This window comes from Paramisgurnus dabryanus, chromosome 9, assembly GCF_030506205.2.
Source record: "Paramisgurnus dabryanus chromosome 9, PD_genome_1.1, whole genome shotgun sequence".
NCBI lineage: Eukaryota > Metazoa > Chordata > Actinopteri > Cypriniformes > Cobitidae > Paramisgurnus > Paramisgurnus dabryanus.
Genome location: NC_133345.1, coordinates 19,764,714 through 19,791,501, shown reverse-complemented (window position 1 = coordinate 19,791,501; position 26,788 = coordinate 19,764,714). Strand labels below are relative to the sequence as shown.

The 26,788-nt window shown below is 38.0% G+C and overlaps 1 protein-coding gene across 5 annotated transcripts in view; it reads left to right on the top strand.

Annotated features, from left to right (window-relative positions):
• b3gat1a (beta-1,3-glucuronyltransferase 1 (glucuronosyltransferase P) a) overlaps window positions 1-24,501 on the top strand; it is a 72,662-nt gene extending 48,161 nt beyond the window's left edge. For 3 of the 5 annotated variants that reach the window (XM_073815732.1, XM_065283035.2, XM_073815731.1), the window contains 7 exons: window positions 10,169-10,290; window positions 11,418-11,560; window positions 12,829-12,900; window positions 12,991-13,499; window positions 17,331-17,627; window positions 20,938-21,041; window positions 24,395-24,501. In XM_073815732.1, the coding sequence (XP_073671833.1) occupies window positions 11,449-11,560; window positions 12,829-12,900; window positions 12,991-13,499; window positions 17,331-17,627; window positions 20,938-21,024 (1,077 nt within the window). In that variant the 5' untranslated portion in view covers window positions 10,169-10,290; window positions 11,418-11,448 and the 3' untranslated portion in view covers window positions 21,025-21,041; window positions 24,395-24,501. Of the gene's footprint in view, window positions 1-3,563; window positions 3,694-10,168; window positions 10,291-11,417; window positions 11,561-12,828; window positions 12,901-12,990; window positions 13,500-17,330; window positions 17,628-20,937; window positions 21,042-24,394 lie in introns of those variants that run through there. The other 2 variants (XM_065283036.1, XM_065283037.2) reach the window with 2 other exon arrangements.
• The last annotated feature ends 2,287 nt before the right edge of the window (window positions 24,502-26,788 follow it).

Below are 26,788 nucleotides of genomic sequence, written 5' to 3'. Positions count from 1 at the left end.
GACCGTGATTGTTCTTAGCGTTCGCATGGTTGGAAGCAATGCAAGTAAATGAGCCATAGCATGTACAGTAAATCCAAACATAATCTTTTTCTCCTTTCATTGTGTGTTTATGCTGCTCTTTAGGGGCATTGGCATTGGATGCATCAGTGTGAAGTGTTTACTGCAAGAAGTTTCATATGCTGCTAGCCTGTTGGCACGCAGCTGCTACTTTACAGTTGCATAGAAGTGGATTCACAATGTGTGAATGTGAGGATGGAGGTGGGAAATAAATTGGAAGAGGCTGCGGGACATAGGCGTAGGTGTTGCCTTGCACATTGGCACTAAATGTTACATGTCAGATTGGTTAATTTTTTTCTGGATCCAGTTTGGATTTTGTGTCATTTTTTATTGAGTTCTATCAAGCTTTATGAAAAACAGGTCTGGTTGAGAACTTATGATGGACCCAAAGAAGAACATGAGCCACTGCTGAGACATAAATCCAAATTCTCTGTAGGGATTTGGAAAATAGATACCCAACTTTTTTGGCAATACACCAATAGCAGCTATCCTTAAAGTGATAGGCTAGTTTTGCAATCACAGCTAAAATATAATGGTGGTCCGGTTTTTAAGTTTATATAATGGCCACATTCTGCAGAGTATACTTGAATATGGTGTGGAGGATATTGTTATACTTATAAATGCACAATAGGCTGAACTTCACTAAAGTAGGAAGAAAATGTAAACCAATGCTGAGCTGTGTAATTTATACCGCAAACTGTATTTGGCAATGGACAAAGTTAGTATTTCATGCACATTTATAACATGGTTATTCATGTGTAATCTTAAGAAGAGCTTATTGCCACTTCGAAATCTGGGATGAATGTTAATCTAATATGGCACAAGAGCAACCAATCTTTTATTTTCATTCCAGCTCTTAGCATTTGGGAATACATTCAGCACAGTTTTGTGTGTTTTATCCCTTTCCAAATCAAACAGCCAGGCGACAACATTATAAATGAGAGAAGTATTAACCTCTTTGCCTTTCTGCATGATTGTGTGCATGAGTGGTTTATAAACTACAGTCATTTGAAAACAAGACTAGAATAAGTCCTTGAATTGTGTTTGATGTGTGCTTTGCTGGATTTTGTCTTTTCTGCAAAATCCTTAAAGGGATAGTTCGGCCAAAAATGATATTAAACCCATGATTTACTCACCCCCAAGCTGTCCGAATTGCATATGTCCATCGTTTTTCAGACAAACACATTTTCGGATATTTTAGAAAATGTTTTAGATCTTTTAGTTTATTAAATGTAATGTTATGGGGTCCACGATCTTCAAGACAAAAAAAGTGCGTCCATCCTTTACAAAATAAATCCAAACGGCTCCAGGATGATAAACAAAGGTCTTCTGAGGGTAATCTGTGCTGTGTTGTTGTAGAAATATCCATATTTAAAACTTTATTAACGTAAATAACTACCTTCCGGTATCATCCTGGAGAGGTTTGGATTTATTTTGTGAAGGATGGACGCACTTTTTTTGGACTTGAAGGTCGTGGACCCCGTAACATTACATTTAATCAACTGAAAGATCTAAAACATTTTCTAAAATATCTGAAAATGTGTTTGTCTGAAAAACGATGGACATATGCAACTCGGACAGCTTGGGGGTGAGTAAATCATGGGTTTAATATCATTTTTGGCCGAACTATCCCTTTAAGACAGATTTACACCCAAACCTCATGCAAATTCACCAATCTTATCTTTGCCAAGACATAATGCAGATGGCTAATATTGTACACTTTATAAGAATAAATTAAAAATACATATCTATAACACAGATGTTCATCAGAATGCAGAGATATTAACATTGTTACATTTATGCATTTGGCAGATGCCTTTATATAAAGATTACAAGTTATTATTTTTATTAGCATGTGTGTTCCCCTGGGATCAAACCTTTTGTCTTCATAATGCAAACCTCTACCAATCAAGCTACATGAACAATTTTTCTTTACCACATTTTTTAAGTTTAAAGCAACACTATGTAGTTTTTTTACCTTTAAATAATGTATCTAAAATTATTTCAGTGATAGAAGAACTTTTAACTGGACAAATTGTACTGTTGCTGCAACCTGAGCAGCCTCCTAGCTGCTACAAGCACACTCTGAAAGTGGCGGTGGAGGGTAGGAAACACAACCCCGCCCCTCCCCCTTCCTGCAGAAGAGTGTCTGATACCAGGCACTGTTGCGCTTTTCAACCACATGGGGGAGCTGTAAGTCATTTTAACATGGAAACTACATAGTGTTGCTTTAACACTAAAATGGAGGCAACTATACACAATTGTGTGTCTGTAAGTATTTGAAAAGTCTACAAATCTCACTCTCGAAAGTGGCACACATTAAAGGATAGATAAACCGCTGAATTAACCTTTTTGGATTCTTTATATCTTTAACTCGATTAAATCAGGGCCATTGCGTTCCTTCATAGCAGAATTGAAGCCATTACCGGTCATCCTGCTGTATATCTATAGAGATTTATTACAGCTTGTGTTTTCCACCCCTAAATGGTTTAAATGGCAGAGATGAGGGATAAAATTCCAAACAAAGATGCTTTTATAAATAGCAGGATAGCAACAAAAATGGAAAATATATTAGAGGAATTGAGTAGCACTATTGCCTTAAAGCAAGAAGGTTCCTGATTTGAGCTCTGGCTGAGTCGCTTAGTCTTTTGGTGGAGTTTGCATGTTCTCCTTGTGTCAGCGTGGGTTTACTCCATGTACTGCGGTTTCTTCGGACACTCCAAAAACATGCAGCTTAGGTAACGTTTTAGATGCCAAATTGGCAAAAATCTACTTGTGTGTGTATATAAATCAGTTCGCAACATGAACATACAGTAGCCATAGGTGCTGGAATGCCATTAAGTATAAATAAAGAAATTGAGGAATAAATGGTAAAAAATATAAAATAATGAATGTGTTTTTTCCCTGAATGTAGACACAAGACAAAAAATAATTTTGCAGTGAATTAATAAAGTAAATAAGTGCTTTTTATAATATATACAGTATGTAAATAAATCTTCACAACCATTGTACCTATTTGTTCATCATGAGGATGTTAATGTCCGCTTATCCTGACTGCAGGCTTTTTTGGCATCTGTTTCGTTGTATTCTGTCTCTTATCTTCACTCTCTGCTTGTTCAGTGCCACAGCTCATAAACGCTAACACTGGTAGTGTTGCTACAGTGGGTTTAGAAGCCAGTCAGGTGTCAGCTTTCCCTGCAAAGTCAGTCTGAAGCACTGACACCATACCTCTGCAGCTGCCGATACCCAGCAGCTCTGCATGTCAGCACTTCTTCCTTTCTGTCATATTAATCTGCTGCTGAGTGCATTAAAATGTGACTTTGGCGTAAGCGGTCGCTGCATTGCTGACTGTAAAATGCCAGAAAATGTTATCTGAGATGAAAATCCTATTGGGTCAATAGGAAAGTCTGCTGTATAACATTTCCTCGTTCAAGGACATAACCTCTGGGGTAGAAGCGTGTTGTATAACCCGTGCGATCGCAGAGCCCGTCCTTTATTAAGTGAGCCATGGACTATTTTTGATTCGTCACAAACTTGACGATTCATCAGGCTATTTCAAATGTCACATTCACAATATTCTCAACTGCCTATTCTCTGGTTGTTTTCTGTAGAGATCTTCAATTCGGAAATCATACTGTGAGTGATACAGTGACATTTTAACTTCTATTTTTACTTCTAGGATGCGATTTTCACTGTTTATGGGATGTAATGATGTGGAAATGAATGCATGGAGTTTTGGTCAAATGGATATGCAGTCCCTGCTGAATGCAATGCTATCAGAGACCGTCTTTGTTCTCCCTATCTACAGTACAGAACATATGGACTGAAAAATAAAGGGCAAGAGCATAAAAGAGGGGTTTTATGATGCTTTTGGCAGGAGGCTTCGCATTGAAAGGGCTTTTCTGAAATCATATGCCATTAGACATCTTTTAAGTACTCATCTCCATTTTTTTCCCATGCAGTGGTGCTGCTGATAGCCTTCCCTTGGATATACAGCAATGTAATCCATTTCACAAAAATACATATTTTACAGCATTGTTGTTGTATGTTTATAATTGCCTATGTAGCTCAAGAGTTGAACTAAGTAAGTATAATAATCACACACTTTAATTGCCTAGATCATTAAGTAAGGCGTCAGTCTAAATGTTACTGTGGTTCGCAGTGGCACACCTATGGTTTAAAACTTGTGATAGCAACTTGTGAAAGGACAAAATCACTCACCACATCAGCCAGAATAATTATGCAATTAAGAAAGCAACCGAATTGTATTGATGCTTGGATTTTAAAGGGCATCATTTTGTGTGTTGCGGTATAAATTATTTTAATCGGTGCGTGAAGGTCTTGGCATTACTGTGCTTGATATTGACAAATGGGGAAATGCATGAAATGCATTTCTACTCCTCTCCAACATGGTAAATGTAGTCAATTTCAGAATAATTTCACAGCCGAATTTTTATGAGTTCGCTAATTCATATGAATTTGTATGAAGAGAATCACACAAAAATGTACTAGAAAACCGCATTAATGAAGACTCAACCCCACATCCAGTGGTGAAAGCAGGTTGTACTAACATACAAATAAGTTCTTAGGAATTCATACAAATTAGCTACCTCATAAAATAGTTACATATTGACATGAACTAAGATTGACGTGTTTTTATTTGCACTCTTAAAATTCTTGGGTCAAAAATGGGACCCATTCCGTTGTAATATAACCTATGTTGGGTTGTTTCAACCAAAAACACTGGGGGGGGGGCTTTAACCATTGTTGGGACAAATATAAATGTTCGTCCCTTTTTGTCCCAACACTGTGTTGAAAATAACCCAGCAGTATTAAGTGTGTAGTGTTTCGGGTTTGGTCTGATCTTTAGCATGGTGTCATTCATATAGTAAGTTTAATCACTTTGAAAAATGCAACAGTATAAGTCTTAAACCGCCCATGGTCAATTTACAGACTATCTGATGCAAAATGCTCACAAAAATGGCAATCTCTTATTAATTGCAAGATGGTTGGCTGGTTTTAGTATCCACAGAATTTTCTATTCCATTCTGTATTCTGTAATAAGCTTCTTCAGAAGTGAAATAGTATGTCAACTTAAATTGTTTATGAACTGTACTGTACTAAACTGTTATCAAGACCACTGCCCTACTTTCAGTTAAGAACACACATGGATCCTCTCACTCCTTACTTATTTAAACTTACACCAATTAGGCTCCATCTGGGAGCTAGGAAGCTTGAAAAAATCCTTTTCAACCTTAGGTGATTTCCCTGTGGTTTAATTAACAACAATCAAAATTCTGAATTTATTTTTCCTGTATGTTCATGTGTATTATTGGAAGCTATGACTCAACAATCCCTGGAGTGAAGATTCCTGAAGATCCACCTCATTAAAGGATCTTCACTTTTTGCTTTTATTCAGTTTGATTAGCTTTGAGTTGACAGAAGATGCTGTGATCATTAAGCTAAAGATCAGAGCTGGAAGGCTATTAATAGCAGACAACGGTTTAATTCTACAGAAGTTCTTCTGACCATTGACCATGTAATGAATGAAATACTTCAAAGCTGTCTATATTTTAAAGTGGTCAGATGGCTGTATGGGGGTATAAAGGTCATGCAGCTGTATTTGCTAATGTAAACCCCAGAGGGTTCATCTTGCACGAGATTGTTGGCTGTAAAGGTTAGGATATTGGTATATCAATATTGTGGCTATTTACAGCATCATGACCGGGGTTTGTAATGATAGCCTGGCAAAATGAAAAGTGAGTGTGATGAGATATAGTGTATTACTTGGGCAGTAGTAAATCAATGGTAAATTAATAAGATTTTCTGTCTCTCATGTCTTCAGTTACTATATTTTAACCATATCATATCAATAAAAAATCTTAACTCAGCCAAATTGTCCTTATTTTTAAAAACGTAAGTAATTGTAAATTAGAAATAAAAAATGGGAGATGAATATTTTTGCAGACTTTAATCTACACAAGAGTCCTTGTTCAAAGATCCAACAGATTTAAGCTGGTTTGACTTTAGTCTTACTGTATACACAAGGGCAGTGAATCTTTAATATAAAGTTCATTTAAAGTGGCACAAACATTTGTAAACATCTCTGCTCAGAACCCGAGCCATTGTAACTAATCTAGCACACTGGCCTGAGCACTTATTCCAGATGCTGCTATATCTGGGCTCAGCCTGAATTTTGTGGCTGCCCACTCGATTATAATCAGCACACAGAAAGTAAATGAAATGGTGGAAGGCGGACAGGTTTTGGTGCTGGTTCTTAATGTGACGCGGCCAGCTTGAGGCCATAGCCTTTGAATCTCTTGTCAGTGCTGAGCTAGTATACTGAAGACAGGACTCTCACCATCAATCAGTTCTATCACTGTGTAAATGGCCCAGACCTACTTCACTTACCCGTAGTGAAAAAATGCTCCCCTTTAAATCAAAGTGGGAATAGCATTCCTTCCATCTCCTTCTGGCTGATTAGGTTATTTAACAACACTGAACGGAACACAGCACAGAGCTGATGCATACAAATGAAGAGATGTAAATCTGTGTATATAAAGCTGACTAAGGGCACGGATGGAGCTGTTTACTATGTCCAGGACTTTTGATTAAATGTTATAGAACTTCACTGGGCATTTTTAGGAAAGACACAGAGATAAATAAGCATTTAACAGATGGATGGATGTAAGAATTGATGGATGGGAAGGTACTGTAGGTTGGGATAGATAAGAACAGTTTTTGATGGATGGGTGGATGAATGGACAGATAGATAGAAAAAGATTTGTAGATGGGTAGATAGACTGATGGATGGAACTATGAATGTCTGGTTAGAAAGACAAACAGACAGAAATATACAGTAGTAAGTTGATGAATGGATGGATGGGTAGGTGTGTGTTCGGGTAGATGGACTGTCTGTCTGTACATACATACAGACAGACAGACAAACAGACATATACAGTAGATAGGTAGACAGATGGGTGATGGATGGATGGACAGATAGATATAAACAGTAGATATACACTCACCTAAAGCATTATTAGGAACACCTGTTCAATTTTTAATAAAGCAATAGTCTAATCAACCAATCACATGGCAGTTGCTTCAATGCATTTAGGAGTGTGGTCCTGGTCAAGACAATCTCCTGAACTCCAAACTGAATGTCAGAATTTGGCGTAAACAGAACAGAATGAGAACCTGGATCCATCATGCCTTGTTACCACTGTGCAGGCTGGTGGTGGTGGTGTTATGGTGTGGGGGATGTTTTCTTGGCACTTTAGGCCCCTTAGTGCCAATTGGGCATTGTTTAAGTGCCACAGCCTACTTGAGCATTGTTTCTGACCATGTCCATCACTTTATGACCACCATGTACCCATCGTCTGATGGATACTTCCAGCAGGATAATGCACCATGTCACAAAGCTCAAATCCTTTCAAATTGGTTTCTTGAACATGACAATGAGTTCAATGTACTAAAATGGCCCAGACAGTCACCAGATCTCAACCCAATAGAGCATCTTTGGGATGTGGTGGAACGGGAGATTCGTGCCCTGGATGTGCATCCCACAAATCTCCATCAACTGCAAGATGCTATCCTATCAATATGGGCCAACATTTCTAAAGAAAGCTTTCAGCACCTTGTTGAATCAATGCCACATAGAATTAAGGCAGTTCAGAAGGCAAAAAGGGTTCAAACACAGTATGGTATAGATGGATGGATGATTGGATGGATGGATGGACTGTTTATCTACTTAAAGTATTTGATGGATGGATGGATGGATGTACTGTATGAATGGACAGATAGACAGAACATTTGTACATAGGTAGATGGATGGATGGAAGGATGAATGGATGGTTATAAAAACAGACAGACAGAAATATACAATAGATAGGTGGATGGACTGTCTATCTACTTACAGTATTTGATGGATGGATGGATGGATGTACTGTATGTAGTGGACAGATAGACAGACAGATAGAAACAGAACATTTTTCTCTACAGAACATCTATTTCTATATTTACTCTCAAAGCCCCTCTTGTACAATTAAAAACAGCAGAGATGTTCACATGTCCTTGTATAGCAGATACTAGTTGGTGTCATGATGACATTTACTGTTCATCTTTGTGGATATAAATTGGCTTTGTGAATATAAATAATAACCTGTCCAGCTACCCTTCGTTGCAGTTTTCTAAGTAATTTCCGTGCAGAACAGAGGCCAGTGGTCAAGAATTGATTAAATATACATTGTAAGCAGGGACAGAATGAGCTGGTCCATGCTTATGTTTTGCTCTGTTCAGTAAACCCGGGTCTGGGATTGCATTCTAATTAGCTCATAATGAAAGAGATGCAGGAGAAATATCAGAAAACATGCTTTATCAACTCCATCTTTCATTACCAAGATTACAAATCCCCATAGTGCAAAATCCTGTTTTAAGTCATTTACACTTTGCCAGATTTCTCACACATAAAGTTGGTGGGTGGTTGACTGAGGTGAGTGACCTGTATCAGAGCAAAAGCGTTTTGGCAGACGGCAGAAGGGTAGTTATCCACCTGCAGGCGTTCTCTTCACAGCTGGTTAAGTGTGGTTGACTTACAAAAACACTATCGGGGCCATCCGGTCAGACAGTGATTGGAGATGCAGTATATGATTCGGTCATTTTGATTTCTCACCCTGGTCTTTTGCCACTTTAGTGTACCATGATTTGTTTTCCATTAGAGAAACTCTGTTTAGTCTACTAAGATCTATTGAAATAACTAGTTTTTAGTTTGTCCTGTTTAGGTTTAAATGTATTAATAGAAACTGCTGTTGATCCGTCAGTGTGGTCATTCTTGTAAGTCTTGTCTGTTTTTCACTGTGGGTCAGTGGAGTATTGTAACACATTCAGCATACTCACAGTAAGTGTGAGGTCTTTATATGTGATTTCCTGAGAGCAGCATTATTTCAGTAAAACAAGTCTGTTAAATCGCTTAAGGGTTCTGCTCTGCACGGCCGTCTGAGAGATGTAGACTCAGCATCTTGCCTTTGTAGACAGTTTCATATTGAATTCCTACGCTTGATGAATCTATCTGCCAACAGAAGGTGGTCTGCAGCTAAGTAAACCAGCTGATGTGCTGTTAGTACAATTTGTTATGGAATAAGTGAACATAAACTGATTAAACAAATATTGTCTGACAGTCACGACTAAGCACATAATACAATAGATTGGTGATGTCTACATAAAAAAAATCTTCTACTTTTAGGTTTGGATACTGGCAGTTATTAAATACATTTGCTTATATTTAAGCTTTATTGTGTATAGTGTATTATATTGAAGATTAATTGGTGGTCATACATACGAATTGCTTTGGCTATGTGGTATAATATTTCTAATAATGTCTAAATCGTAAAAAATAAAGAAAAAAATATAGTTTAAACATTTTTGATATTGACAAACTCTTTATTTTTAAGCAGTGCCGCTCCTAACCCTGCATTACTGCTCGACATCAGGTGAAAAACACAGGCAAAAAACATCAACTCTCTCATTTCCCTTCAATTTCTCTGCCTCCAGAGAAGCTAAAAATACTCTGTCGCTACCGCAGTCGACCAGCATTTGTGCTACAGCCTACACACACAGACAGGCTTGGTTTAAGGCACAACATCATCAGCTATCCTGTTCGTGTCTGGATGGGTTTCAGCGATAATAGTTTCATAACAGAATTATTATTCTCTCTGGAAGAGGTTTGGCACAGAGGGCAGCTGACAGCTAATTCATCTGTTCTTGTATTGCAAATATTACCACTGAGATTAAGGGAGAGTGAGAGCAAATAAATGCTGCTCCAAATACAAAAAGATTCATTTATCAGCTCCGGATTGCTTTACCAGATATTAATATTGTGATTTGAGGCCAAGAAACATTATTTGTCAGTGTAAATGTTGGATAGGAGGTGGAAGGACATAGCAAATCTCTCATCAACCACCATGTGACTGTTTTCTTATTTTGCAAAAAGTGAAATTCAGTGACAGAATCTGTAGTATGTAAAACATGAGCGGTAAAAAATCATTTTCTCCATCAGAATTATAAAATTGTTTATTTCACAAGAGTTTATGAAAGCTGTTTTTGTATGTTTTAGGTACTTTGGATGTACCAGAGCATGAGGTGCTCTGGGAGCCGGCAGTGTGGTGGATGACCTCCAGTATGCGGCCGTCACAGCTGGACCTCACGCTTGTGGCCATCCGCTGTTTCTAACCAATGGTAAAGAGATCGTACTGTACACATACATCGCCTTTAACCTAGGATTTTATTTTAGTGTTGGTTTCGTACCCTCTCAGAAATAGGTACAAAACCTGTCATTGAGGCGGTATCTTTTTAGAAAGTACATCTTAGTACCTAAAGGGTGCATGCTAGTACATCCAAGGTATTGATACATCTACCCAAATGGCACATATTATTAAATTTTTAAAAAGCTATTGTAGACTTTTAAGGGTTAGGGGTTAGTAGAACAAGTTGGGAGGCGTGGCAATCAAAGGGGCGAGGCGTACGCGTCATAATGAAAATGATTTTTTTTATTAAAAACACTCAAATAAAACTTAATATTGAAAAAAACTATGCCAAAAAAATGAACACATACTTGATTATGAATTAATTAAATGTTTACATAGCTCTAACGGGAATAGCTGCGTGATGAAGTAAAACTAAAGGGTTAATAAACACAAACAGACGCAGATGTTGTAGAACGTCTGGCGAACAATGATACATAGCGCAAAGATTGTAAAAACTGATTATTTCCCACTATTAATTACATTATCTTAAAGGAGTGTAACTACTTTATCATGTAACTAATGCACATGAATAAAGTGAGCAAGAGCGCTCAACAATTATATCGAATCAACAGGCACGTGACACCTAGCTAGCAGGTTGCTCAAACAACAAAATCACCAGCTAACTTACCTTAAATTTGCAAGAATTATAGACTAATACAATGACATGCTTAACCCCAAAACACAAGTCCACTTACAGTTCTCACAGACAGGCGTTTTATCAACTGGCTATCCTCCAGACAGTGACGGACCACGTCTTTCTCTTATTTCAGCCGTGTGGCACTCATGCCCATTCGCGTTGAGAAGCGTATCCGCTCTATTCTCCAAGATGCACTTGACGGCCTTTGTGCAGCACTTTTTTTACCGACCTAGTTAAGGTGGTAGGGTTTCCCAGCTTAGGCGGGCCGCCCGAACTGCAAAGTGCTGCAGGAAACCCTGAAGTAAATAAAAGCTGATATACTGTAATGATTAGTAGTTAACAAGAAGTTACTTAAAAGTGATTAAAAAATGCCCTACACTCTCTTATTTACATACTCTCCCTTTTGTTTTGTTTTATTTCAGGTAATGACCAGGCATAGACCCAGCCCTGGAGATGCCGAAGAGAAGAGATATTCTTGCCATCGTGTTGATTGTGTTACCGTGGACCCTTCTCATCACTGTGTGGCACCAAAGTGCAATTGCCCCCCTACTTGCCATCCGAAAGGGTAAAGATATTCATGCACTGACATCACGATTTGTGGTCGATGCCAATTGAACAGCTTGATTGTGCTGTAAATTAAAATGTGATAAATTTCGACAAAAAGGCATTTGATAAACCGTCCCATCTCAATGGCATTTGCATTTTGTTTTCGCTGAAAAATGATCTTTTAAACAGTGTTAAAGAGGTGGTGCTTAACAAGATTAATGTTCCTGCTACTTAAATGCAAATTTGTTTTCTCTCTAACCAAGCTAAGAACCACGAGCTTCATATTTGTCTTTCGGCTCATTCATTTCATGTGACCTAATTTAAAAAGTCACTATGCAGTAAACTAAATTCCACTTTCAAGCACTTCAGATACCTGAGTTTCTGAGTGCATGAGCCTTGTTTCAAGTTTTCGAATGAAATTATCCAGATACAAGCTTCTCATTTATTCGGCATTTAAACTGTGAAAGAATTTTGCAATAAAAGACTTCTCTTTTGGTGCATTTTTAGTTGCTCCAAAATGGTCTACACGGTTTATTTTAGCACCCCCATTGAAACCCTTATGTAAGTGGATGATTCATATAGACAAGCTGTACACGTAATAGTTCTTATGCATTAAACTTCTGTCATCTAGTGTCTGACCAGTGACAACCTCCAATTCCAATTAAAGGAAGAAACAACAGCAGTCATTTGAAGATCTGTACTTTTAATCATAAAAACCATCAGCTGTTGGGGAGTCAGAGATGTATTCATAAAACTTCTCATGAAACTATTAATTTGGGTCCGTATGATGCCTATGAGACAGGGAACATCTGGAGTGTTAATGAAGTACTCTCCAATGTCTACGGTGAAGCAGGCCACTAATTGAACGGTGATTTGTGAGGTGCCACCATCATTTCTGCCCATAATAAGCTTTTAGTGTGATCATGCTGAAACTGCCCACACCATCATTTTATGTGACGTGCAAATATTCTGAAAAGAAGAAGATATTATCAATCCCAGCATCGTGCTAAGAAACCGACCACTTACAAAACACCTAATGCATATATTTGATTATGCTTCAACATTTCTGCTTTTGTGTTCTGTGAAAGAAAGAAATGCATACAGGTTGTGAACGAAGATGAGTAAATGAAGACAGAAAGTTGACTTTTGGTTGAATTGTTCCTTTAAGGATTGGAAATTAGATTATGAAGAAGTGGGCTTGTGCGTTGTGAGTTTGAATCAGTGCCATCTACCCCTATGGAGTAACTATATTATAATCTCATAGTTCCTGCTCTCACCCCCTTCCAGTCTGTCACCATCTAGTAAAAGAGATCTTAATCATACCAGAGCGACTAACGGTCTACCGACATCGGCTAGCAGGTACTCCTCTAAGGTTTGTGGCATGCATCAATCATAAAGAGAGCAGCCTTGGGTGTGCTAATGTGTTAATTCTCTTTCTGTGTGCTGCAGATGATGGGACCGAAAGCAGGCACGAGGCCGGTCCGGCCACGGACTCAAAGGAGTACTGCTCGCAAGACAAGGACATAGTGGAGGTAGTCCGTACGGAGTACGTGTACACGAGACCTCCGCCCTGGTCTGATGTATTGCCCACCATTCACGTCATCACCCCGACGTACAGCCGCCCGGTGCAAAAGGCCGAGCTAACGCGGTTGGCCAACACCTTTCTCCACGTCCCCAACCTACACTGGATCCTAGTGGAGGACTCTCAGAGGAGAACCCCACTTGTTACCAGGTTGCTGAGGGAGACGGGGCTGAACTACACGCACCTCAATGTGGAGACCCCGAGGAACTATAAGCTGCGAGGGGACACGAGAGACCCCAGGATTCCTCGAGGAACCATGCAGAGGAATCTGGCTCTGAGATGGCTACGGGAGACTTTCAACTCCAACAGCAGCCAGATGGGAATCGTCTATTTTGCAGATGACGATAACACGTATAGCTTGGAGCTCTTTGAGGAGGTAAGTCAGTCATCATTTCTTTTCGAAAGCATTCATGTGTATTAATGGGTATTCTTAAGTGACTGTGCTTTCATCGATTAAATGATAGTTTTTAAGCGCTTCATTGCATGATCCATCTTATCGTCTGTATATAGTCTTCTCATCAGTCACCTACCAGAATTTGTCCTCTAAAGAAGATAAAAATATCCATTTGTGCTTAACTCCCCAATCATTATATGGACACATTCACACTGACAATGCTTTCAAAGCATTATTTGACCAGATAAGAGCCGATCACTGGTCTCAGATCTTTAAAGTGCTGCTGAAGGTAGGCTTAAATGCCTGTCAGGTCTTCAATTCCCTTTTTTTCAGAATCACCCAAAATGTTCTCTGTTAGATGGCCCTCATCATCCTCAATGGCAGATTCCCTCAATTTGACATAGTGCTTTGAAAAAAAATTGATTGTGGGGAAAAAAGTAACAGGCAAATACTTTTGAAGCCCTGACAGTAAAGGCCGTTATTAGGGGTTGAAGAAAAGCTGACACTTTCATATATGTGGCTTGTACATTTTAAAGATTAACATGCTTTCAATAGCATGCTCCACAATGGCTTGCTTTTCCATAGCCTTTAAATATTAAATCTTAGTTTGTTATATATAAAATTACTAAATAAATGTATGAACCTTTCTCTGGGCTCTGGTTTCCAGCATTAGAGGCTTAGTTATGTATGTGTGCCCCAATTCAGCGACCCACACTGGGACTAAAACAGTGCAGTTAGGGAGCCACAGGACTTTTCAAATGAAGAATATTGTAATAGTTTGTGAATTATGTATTTGACCTTGTTTAAAACAACAAGCCCACTCTGGGTGTATTTATTATTAAGCTTCCATTTAAAATGCCTATGCCAGCATTCTGAAACGACAAGCTTATTCACAAATGTAGCCTATTTATACCCCACTTATCATGGCTGACATTTCTATTGTTCATTTTACTGTAAGGTCCAGGTACATTTTCAGAAAGAAAGGTACAAAAGCTGTCTTGGGGACAGTACCCTTTAAAAAGGTCCTGATATGAACAATTTAGGAACAGATATGGACTTTTGAGGTACTAAAATGCTAAAAAATTACTAAAAAGTATACCATAAAGAGAGTTTTTGTACCTTTCTTCTGAAAGTGTACTTGCGTGGATCTTGCATGTAGTTTAGTGCCCAGTTTGATCATTTATTTTTGTCTATTGACCTTTAAAACTTTGCAAACAAATGTAACACTATTAAAACACCTTAAAAAGCAAATATATACAGTATACAAGGCAAGCCCAGACAATTTAACTTAAAAAGTATGGGCCTTAAACATTTTGACAACTTTAAGTTAAATGTACTTAAGATTCTTGAACAGTTAATTTGAATCTTTTGTTCACTTTTAATCTGCAATCTTATCCCTATAAAAAAGGCCACATTGCAAAGCAAAAGTAACACCAAGCACAGAGACCTTAACACTTTACACACAAATCTCAATGACGGTGACAGTAGTCAAATGTCATGAAGTGAAAAGATAAGCTCTTAACTTCACAACAATTATAACCGACAATAATAGCAAAAATATTTGTATAAATAAAAACAGCAAAACAACAGTCCTATAAAAGTAGCAGTATAATTTATGCATGTGCAATGCATGATGGGTGAAATTTCCAAATCCACAGATTTAAAAAGCTTAAATAAGCTGATTCCACTCAAAATGTCTTGTAGACAGTGAGAAATCATGCAAATTATGCATTAAACTAAAACATTTTATAATCAAGGGTATATTTCAAGGTTTAGGTTAAATTTGCAGTTTGTAATTTTTAGAAGGATCTCTTGACAGAAACGCATAATAATATACAAAACTATATGATCAGGGGTGTATAAAGATCTTTCATAATGAACCGTTATGTTTTTATTACCTTAGAATGAGATGTTTTATCTACTACACCGAGGGTCCCCTTACATAGAAGTAGCCATTTTGTACCACTGTTTCTACAGAAGCCCTTAACGGACAAACTTTTTTAAGTTGTCTCCGACGATGACAACTTAAAAATGCACCCATCATGCATTGCACATGCATAAATTATACTGCTACTTTTGTAACTTTTAATAAGAATGAATCCAATATACACAGTAAAGACTATGCAGTATTTTCTGATTACTTTTTTTAGTTTCTGTACTCTACCTGAACATTACAGACCAGCCTGAAAAGATGAACATCACTGTTATTTCATTTGTATGTTTGTTCTTTTGTGTTTATTTGTGCTATTGCTTATAATCAGATTTTTTTATTTCTGACCATTTACTTGTCTTTAACAATATTTGAAATGTATAAAAGTTGGCAGACATATATAAAGGTTACATGTGTTAAAACAATAACAAGGCATATTTTATTTTATATACATCATTGTCTCCCATATTTAAACCAAAGTTATATGACGAAGAGAGTAGTCAGGAGATTGGTGATGATGACAGCATGTAGGATGTCGGCGCTATGAATAGCGTGAGCACCAAGCAACATCTCCAGGTGCTCCTTTGAGAACCAGGACAAAAACGTTATGTGCACCCCTGGTAATTACATCATGCACGCTCCCACATTGGGCTTCAGTGCTCAGCTCTAACAGCTGTAAAACAAGGTATTTTACTTCATGATTTTTCTTCCCATCTTTCTGGCTTTTCTAACTTGGCAATAAATGCAACGTCTCTTATGTTGAAAACGAGTCATCACAATATCTAGGTTTTCTTTTTATCTCCATTGTTTGAGGCTGTATTCAAAACTGAGGTACCTCAAATGAGAGGCAAAAGCCAGAAAAGAGCCGTTCACTAAAGTAGGGCAGCTGGATTCGTCAGCCCTTCCCTACGACATCTAGTTTAGAAAAGATTAATTTCCTCTTAAATCTGCAATGAGCGTGCATTCTCCTTAAGAGTTATATTTCTCTACAGCAATTCCAGCTGTGGAAGAGCAGGAAGTTATCAAATGGAGGGTGACATATTAGCCGGGCCTTTATTCTTTAATGCCTGATGTGGTGCAATGGGGTCACAATCGATAACATGAAGTAAATTTGAATCGGAGTGGACAGCATGTAATGGCACAGTCAGCACAACCGTCCTTTACATTAACTGAGTCTTATTTTATTTCGTTTCTACAAACACAGTGAGTGGTTTTCAGAAATGAGAAAAAGGAACACCGTGCTGTGTCTCCATCCATGGTCCTTTTGTAGTTCATTGTGAAAGCCTCCCTTGGACACGGAGGGTAATGCATTATGGGTATAAAGACAACTGCTTTGCTGGTCTGCTTTTGCCTTCACTGTTCATTAGGCTTCACTGTTCATTTCCTTTTATGATGTGGACCACTTGCACCGGGCGGCACACAAAGCATTTTGGTTGGAGGAGGGTAGGGAGCGTTTGAAGCAGGAAGATTAAAGGAGCATATTTCTCTCTCTCTCTCTCTCTCTCTCTCTCTCTTTCTTTCTCTCTCTCTCTCTCTCTCTCTCTCTCTCTCTCGTTTTCTGTCTTTTTGAGGTCTATTTGTTTGCATGTCTAAGGTACTGTATCACACTTTCCACACATGCGATCAAGTCCTGAGGTGTTTAATTAGCTCGGTGGCTGTGTGTAGGGAACATATCAGCGTAGCTGCTCAAACCACCATGTTGTTTTGGTGTTTTTCAGTGGGGTATAAAAGACTAATGGGCACCTGGTGTAAAAAGCCCTTTTGATTTTCATTTATGGCTAAACCGTGAATAGATTTTTTTAAGAAATCAATCTGAAATGGTCCTACTAAACAAGCAGGTCAATTTAAACACTGTACTTTCTCTTTGTTTCTTATTACACCAGATGCGCTCAACCCGTAAAGTATCAGTGTGGCCAGTAGCGTTCGTTGGAGGTTTGCGGTACGAGTCTCCGAAGGTGAATGCAGCTGGAAAAGTCTACGGCTGGAAAACCATTTTTGACCCTCACCGGCCCTTCGCCATCGATATGGCAGGTTTTGCCATCAACCTGCGGCTTATTCTGTTTAAGCCTCAGGCCTACTTCAAGTTGCGCGGAGTGAAGGGAGGCTACCAGGAGAGCAGCTTACTCAGAGAGCTGGTCACTCTTAATGACCTGGAGCCAAAAGCTGCCAACTGCACTAAGGTGAGGAAACATAAATAAATCTGTATGCATTATCAGTGGGATGATATGAAAAGAAATCATTCTTACAGTTTCTACCCCCATTTTGTTGTTTACATTTTTCTCTGGCACAATTTGTTGTAATTTTGAATAATCTACTTTAAAGGACAAGTTCGGTATTTTACACTTAAAACCCTGTTTTCAGATTGTTTATGGTGAAATAGAACATATGCGGATGCCCCGAGAATTTTCGCGTGTTTGTGTTTCACCTCCCACCTCTACAATGGGTTTAATGGTGCACTGGAACAATCCGTCCTAAAATGCATTAAACTTTCGTTTACAAAGACATGAAACTCACAGAGTGGTCAGGGGTGTTCACTGATATGCTCACACAAAAATTATTACATGTTAAAATTTCCACTTTGTTGGTGTGAACAAAAATGTGCCGTTTTTGAGCGTGTCCTGTTAAATTCAATTTAGCTGATCTCTGCACTAAATGGCAGTGCCGTCGTTGGATAGTGCAGATTAAGGGGCGGAAAAATCCCCTTCTGACATCACAAAGGGAGCCACATTTTTTCACATGCTTGCATAAGATGGTTACCAAAACTAAGTAACTGGGTTGATCTTTTTCACATTTTCTAGGTTGATAAAAGCAATTATAGCACTTAAGCTCCCATTTAAGTTAAAGTAGCAAAAAAATGATGTTGATTTGATATCGTTTTTTTACAGTGCAGGTTAAGAAATATCAAATCACCTTAAAGATGAATCATACAGTTTGTGGCAGTTATATTAAAAGCCATACAAAAACACTGTGAAAAAGAAGCAGGTATGCAAGATGTCAAATAGCAAAACAAAAGGTGGATTTTTATTTATGCACACGGCATACAGCAGCATACAGGTTTGGAAAGATATGAGAGTGAATTAATAATGACACAATTGTCATGTTTGTGTCATCTGATAGGACAATATATTGCTGATATTAGAGCCCGACCGATAAAGGATTTTGAAGGCCGATGCCGATATAAATGTTTGTTTGTTTTAAAATCCGATATTCCGATATACCGGCTGATTTTTTTTTTCAGAAACACGCAACAAAACATTAACAGATTTCCCTAACATTAGTTATTTGTAGTTGAGTTTTAACTAAAATAAAATGATAATGTATTTTAAAAAGAAACTTGTTTCTTTTATTGTCACAACAGAGGAACATCAAAATATATTAAAGTTCTGATAAATAAAATGTATAAAAATACAAACTTAAGATATGAAACATAAAGGCCTTTGAACAAAAACACAAAAACAACAACAACCAAATCAAAGTCACCAGTTTTAAAAGACTTGGTTCATAAATATAACTTTGAATAGGACTGGAGACAAATTCTGTTAAGTTCTGATAAATAACAACAACAGCAAAATATAAATTGCTTGACTCAGGCAGTGGCTAGACGCCTAAATCTGGACCCCACCAGCAGCTACTGGTTCAGAGCGCTCTGTCAAAAACACCAACAGTGAGGAAATCTAATGAAGGCTGTTTCGTCCGTATTTTATTTTTATTCATTTATCGGCCATTATGAATGCCAATACTGATAGTTTGGAAAATGCCTAATATTGGCCTGCCGGTATAACAGTCCGGCTCTAGCCGATATATCGGCCAATATTTGGATTTTTTTTTATTATCGGCAACAGCCGATACATTTTTAATCAGCAAATAAATTTCTCTATTACCTTAATTTGATGTTTGTAATAAAAAAAGACACTCAGAGTCTGGCAGACCAATCATTATTCACTTTTTAACATGATGTTTGATGTGACACCACACTAGTTTAACACACTTATTCAAACAGTACCGTGAGATGTCAGATCCACATCATTTATGTCTTGTAAATATGTTTAACTTTAAAACGGTATAATTATAAATGCTATGCATAACAAATGTATTTTTACATTTACCAATTTTCTGTTTGTCTCTTATTTGCCTCAAATCGGCCACACGGCTTTTTTAATATTGGTATTGGCCATAAAAAAACCATTTCGATCGACCACTAATCTATACATTTAATTCCCTCTCTACTTATAAAAACAAAGGCTTTGTGTGAACTCAGCTCAAAAATGTGCAATTTTTTATTGTGTCTGTATCATGTTAGTTACTCTCTAGGAACTATCACTTTTGTTGTAGTGTGATTTTGTAAATGGCTTTTACGAAAGACGTCTGTTAAATGAATAAATGTGTGACGAATGTGTGAGTGCGCGTATTTCCCTTTAAGATAAGATTTGTAAAGGAACTAACTAATGGATGTTTTAATTGATGTTATTGAGCTTAGGGATATCTTACTGCAAACGAGACTTAATAAGCATTTATCCATTAAGAGCCAGTTGAACCGCAACCAATTCTTAGCTGCATTTTATATGAGCTCTGTTATCATGGATTCACACTGACTGTAAACAAGAGCTCTGAAAACTCATTTAAACCAAAGAAAACAGCACGAGAGATGTTATGTTCTGCCCTGAAATTGTTGCATGGAAATATGAGATTTTGTATTGTTTCATGATCTGAGTTTAACCAGCATAACTCAACACACACACAAACACACATACCGGAATAGACACGCACTATCATGCCAAGTGGGACTGTTAACCTCCTGTGCCAGTCGAAGTGGAAAAAGAGTTTCCAGCCCCATCCCAACACAATCATACATTATTTATGAGGGCCAATGATCAGGAGGATGCTGCTTTCAGAAAGACAGCAACAAGGGAGATGGATAAGATGAGACAGGCACTGTTTATTCCTCTGGACATTAACTGGAATTTCGAAGAAGGGTAATGAGGCAAATTATTTGTTTTTACTGATTAGGTAATCTAGATGTTGTAAATAGGTAGATTAAACCACAACGCACACATTTTCCTTATCTCGCTACATACAGAGAGGAACATTTAGAGAAACATGCACGCATGATGCAAACGCTGCATGATAGCTACACGGCTGATGCATATTTCAGCACTTTAGATTTTTACCCAGGGAGACGTTCTCATGTGGAGATGTTCTACACTCCATGCTAAATTTGGAGATAAATTGTGGATGACACACAGCTGCTGTGAAACAACTATACATTGTAGGTGTATGTGTGTGTGCTAATACTGGATATATGGAGGAAGGGGACTACAGCACGCTTGTAAAATGACATTTTTCAGGTTTATCATTTGAGTTAAAACATTTCGAAATCTAAAATCACCACAAAGTCAAATTGAATTTTTTTTATTTACAATTGCAAATGGATAAAGAAATCATTAATCTGTTCACTCAGAGCTAACCAGAATTTTCTGTACCTTGTTATAGATTCTTGTGTGGCACACGAGGACAGAGAAACCTGTTCTGGTGAATGAAGGAAAGAAAGGCTTTACAGACCCAAATGTGGAGATCTGACATCTGCTTCAACTGTGGTAATGAAAAAAGCAATCTGTTCAGACTTAATCATTTTAGATGTCAACAAGGGAACATGGGGTCATTGAAGGAAGAGACCACGTGTTTAAAATACATCTGTCTCTGCTAACAGAAGTGTGGCTCTTCAAGGGAAATAAATGTGTTTATGTAAATTGAAAATAGAAGCAAAAAGACATTTGGTAAAATGCATTGAGTATGAAGCTGAATTTGGGATTGAAATATTAAAATTTTTTGGCTTTAAAGCAGAGCTGGTAAATCTGAGCTCAGTGTGTGACATTGTTGAGATCTCTTCCGAAACTCTAATGAAGACATTGTGATTTTTTGCTTATAAAAATAGGAGACTTAAGGGGCTTTGTGTGACTTTTAGAAGGATCTCTTGACAGAAATGCAAATAATATACATCATTATATTATCGGTGGGGTGTAAAGACCTTAATGAACTGTATTGTTTTTGTTACCTTAGAATGATACGTTTTTATCTACATACACTGTAGGTCCCCTTATGGAAGTCGCCGTCATGTTTCTACAAGACTGATCTCATGGAAAGTCGTGTTATAGTCACAAAAAATTTGAAGTAATGTATTTGTGTCCATGGCACAAAATTCCGCTTTTTATCGTGTCACTCGCACAAATTTCTTTTTCGTTTCATTTTATGTATTGTTTTCTCATTGTTTTTTTTACTATTTTCTTACCATTGTCGCTTGGGGTTGGGGTTAGAATCACTTTCTGTTACATTTGTATAGACATCCTAACCAAACCCCAACTCTAACCCCAACTCCAGACAAAAATAGTTTTAAAAGCGGAAGAAAAACATGTAGAAACCAATACATAAAAGTACATCCTAACCCAAACCCCAACTCTAACCCCAAGCGACAATGATTTAAAAATGGGGGAAAAAGGAGAAAACAATACATAAAATGACACGAAAAAGAAACTCATGCCACGGACACAAAAAAATATTTATAGAAATTTGTGCGAGTGACACGACAAAGACATTTGTGCTTAAGGCACGAAAAAGCAGAATTTCGTGCCATGGACACGAATAAATTATTCACATTTTTCGTGACTATAACACGACTTTCTGTGAGATCATGTTGGTTTCTACAGTTGCCCTGAATGGACAAACTGCTCTAAAATGTGCATTTCGTCCCTACGTGTCTCAGAGGCTGTTTACACTTGGCATTAACATGCGTTTTCATCGATTGGATCACAAGTGGACGACGTTAATGCCAGGTGTAAACGGTGTTTAAAACATTTTGAGCTCGTCCACTTTCGACCACATCCAGAGGTAGTCGAAACCACTTTCGATCAGATCGCTTTGGAGTTGCGGAACCCATTGTGGTTGAATGTGTTCGAACAGCCACATGCGACCGCCTTCTCTCCGCCCATTTATCTAATCTGAGGTATTAAACACAAGTTTTACATCTTTTTCTGACTTCTGGCATGAACATACAGTGAACAGCGCTATTTTTAGCCTTTCATTGATAAAACTACTGCGGGTGTTCTCCGTAGTTTCGTTTTGAAAGCGTGAAAGTTACGCGATCCTATTTCATCAATTGCGCTGAAAATTCAGAGAAAGCTCCAACAAATAAACGTACAAAGCACTGTGCAGCATGTATACTTGCTAAACAAGCAGCAGGCTCCAACATAATATAAGTTTGTGTCCATATAAACTAATAATTACTCCCGCTCGCGTTTGAATGACAGCAGAGAGACTCGCCCACCGTCTCACAGACCACCCCCTCACAGTATTCAGGACAGATGCGGTCGAAAGTGGACAAAAGAGACGGATTTAAATACCAGGTGTAAACGTAATGTGTCTCTCTCGTTCACTTGTGATCCGATCGATGAAAACACATCTTAAAACCAACTGTAAACAGCCCCTCAGACGATATATGTTTGTCCTGTGGCAGCTACCATATGCGTTTTGAAATTGAGGCATGAGCTGTTGGTTGCAATCCGCAATCACACCACTAGATGCCGCAAAAATTTACACACACCACCTTTAAAGGTACAATGTGGGACTTTTAGCTTCTGTGAATTGCAACCAATGGCCTTAGACAACATAGTGACAAAACGCGCTCTATAGATAGGGCTAGGTAACGAACGGCGATACTTTTATGGTATCGAACAGAAAACGAAATTATTTATCTTTCTGTGCCAAATTTTGGTTTCATAAGCCAAGCGGCTGTGTCTGTGTGACCTTGCATGTAAGGACCTAAAGCGCCGCTGATTGGCTGTCCACCACCATGTGACGGGAGGATTTCTGAAGATACTCGCAGTCCAACTCGCAGTCACCCAACACAAGTGTAGATAGGATGCAATAAGAGAAATGTACAGAAAGGCTTTGTGACAGTCTAACCAATTGAGTGAGCACAAGTATGACCATGCTGTCTCCGTGAAGGGCACTTCAACCAAAATGGCGCTTCTCCTAAACTGACGAGGGGTTTCAATTTAAAGCATGCACGCAGCCTGTGTCTCTTATTGCTTTAGTCACCCCTGGTTCCGCATTGCAAGTTTATATGCCTGTCTCACACAACAGTCTCAGACAAGTTGTTTAAACTTGACCTACGTGTCCAGCTTTTGTCTCTCAATGTTTATGAAATACTCGCGCCTGTCTCTCCGCATCGCAAGACTTCATGCCCTCGTCTCCCAAAACGGATGATGCGTTTAAACCTATTTTTTTACAGTCTATGGTTTAAACTTGATGCACAGGCACAGCCCGACACTGCTTACAAGCCTGGCTCGTTATTTAAAACAAACAAAATTTTATTTAACTGGTTTGCTAATTTCAATGGAATGAAATGACATTGAACGCATTTTCTAATCATTTAAAAAATCCCAAATGTATTTAATATTTTGATAATTATGAAGTTGAGTATTACAGTTATTTGTTTACAAAGACAAACATGCACACAAATCTTCCGAGTTAAACTCAGTCACCCATTTAAATATTTTAACTTTTTGACAAAGTTGCAGCTATAATGAACCCACTTATTTAATACTGTCAGTCCAAGCTGAAGACCATTTTACATTTCATAAAATAAAGCAGTGTTAATTATATTCTTAATTTCTTTATTTTTGTTTCCTTATTTTCATAAAAAAAATGCGCCGCACCCCATCCAAAAAGCACAACCAGTTTTATTAATAATGTTACCCTGAGTGAGAAGTGTTACCAGAATTTGTTTTGAAAATTTAGTTATTTATGTATATTAAATTGCATTTCTGTCAAGAGATCCTTCTAAAAGTCCTACATTGCACCTTTAAGCAAAAGATTCATATTCTCTATGTAAATGTCATATGTTTTCTTTCTTATGGGCTGTACCACTAAATACTCTTACTTTGTGTTTCAGGTACGGTTATTTTAAGACCCAAAAGAGGATGTCAGAGTTTTGTCCCCACCTTCGAGGTTTTGAACAGTCTGGAATGCTTTTTCCTACCACATTTTAACAAGCTCAACTATAATTCTAAAGCACAGATTAGTTATTTTTAAGGCAATATGATCAGTATGTTGTGGGAACAACATCAAAGCTAGGGGGTGCCTGACATACTGTACAAACAGAATGGAAATAGTACTGTACTATGAAACAGTTTTCATCTCATCGAGACCTACAGAATGCTGAGAACTGGATCTTCTTCTTTCCAGGACTTTATTATCTCTGCATTAGAAAGAGACACTGACGGGATTAATAGACTGAGCCGGCGCTTGACAACAGTGAACGTTGAGCCGTTTAAGATACATAGTTCTTTTACTGTACGTCTACAAGACTGAGACTTAAACACAAAGAAGGGAATGTCTTATTTTTTACATAATGTGTACTTTTAAGTTTATGTTTTTGTTGTTTACATCACTGTCTTGCTAGCACAGCACTACTGATATTCAGATGTTTGCCTCAATTCAGCTTTACTCGGCGGTAATACACCATTTACCAGGGCTAGCTGCTGGATTTGATTTAGGATCACAACGCTGTTACATTTGTCCTTATATCTACGTCCTAAAGGTATGAATAGGACTTGAACTTTGTCCAGTGTTCCTGTGAGGACACATGATGTAAATATAACTTAAAGATGAACAATCATAGACTTCGAAATAAAGCGATCTAGCATTCAACTCAACAAGCAATGTAACTACTGTATTTGTACTTAAGTGTAAAGTATTCATTTATAATTTACAACAACATCCATATCCAACATATTCAGTAATACTTTGCACATACATCCGTGGTGATCATACCAAAGGAGACGGATTGGGGGGAAAGGTTTGGTATTACAGAACGTTAGTATATTCGGTATTAAATGGGCTTGCCGTAGAGAGCTGCACAGAGTTCGCCTCAGTAAATATTCAGCTATATTATATGTCAAAACTACGCTTTGGGCTTTGACTCTGCGGAGGGGATCTGTCTTGAATAGATGTTGCTGTACTAATGAAGCTAATACAGAGGCAGCCAGGATTTTGCAGTGAATACAGAATGTCTGCTTTCTTACAAAGCTATTTTCCTATATAAAAAATGAAGAGAGGCAGCGTGTGCATATTATGGGTATCTTGTTGCACATCACTGAAACAGCATGAGCAAAACACTTCAGATTCCCTAATTTTATTAAAGATCTGGCTTGATTAGCATTAAAATACAGTATATGAGGAGTTCAGATGCAAAACCCTTCATTTTTATGTTTAGGTTCAGTAATTGTACTTTAATGGCAATTAAAGGGTATTAGTGATTGATTAAAATCCCTCATTTTCACAAATGTTACTTAAAGGCGGGGTGCGTGATTTTTGAAAAACACTTTGGAAAAGGAAGTTGGGCAGACTACCAAAACACACTTGGAGCCAATAGGCAGTAAGGGGAAGTCTACTAACAGACATCATTGTCTGGGTTGCGCATGTGTGGGACGGGTCTATCAGATGAAGGTCCAGATTCTACTGGGTTAGGGGCGTGTATATTAAGTGATTTTTTTTAGGTGAGATCATGCAACCCCCCCTTTAAGTCATTTTTATTAATATTTACCAATTTTGACTGTCTTTCGCTCCAAAGACATAGTAAATGGTTGCAAAATCACTAAGTTGCAACTACTGTAGAAACTTAGCAAATGATGAAAGTCATAATGTAAATATAAAGAAACTGAACCACACAATTGGGGGCGCTGTGATCCATGCAACTGTCACATTAGCCTTGTTTTCAGGTTCAAGACTCAAAAGTTTGAATTTGATCCACGGTCATTTCGTGAGATTTCGCTCATGCAGTTCTTCTTTGTGCACTAAGAGGACTTTTAGAAAAGTAGATATATTTATCATTATCACTATCCTTATCTAATTTTTGTTAGATGTAGCATTTAGCAAATTTTGCATCTGAGCTCCTCATATCTAGACTGGCTTAAAAAAAGTCTCATCAGAAAGCCAGAATAAAAAGGCCAGCTCAAAACAGCCTAAAGGGGGTCTCACACCGGACGAGTAATGCAGCGCCACGTCTAGGACAACTCGGAGGTGTCTTACACCGGAAGTGCACATTAAATAGCGCACGCTTAGTCAGATAGCGTCTACTTCAAAATGCAAAATATACATTGGCAGCCATTGTTAATTGCTAACGATTTGGGACAAATATGATGTTATTTAATGTTAAACTATGTGAGTGGCGCTCTGTTGAATGACAGGGATGTGAGCAGTGTTCTGAGTCACAGCGGACAGACGCCGCCGGTGTGCATAGGCCAATAATAATAGAGAACAATGTGTTCTGTGTTTTTAGAGCGGC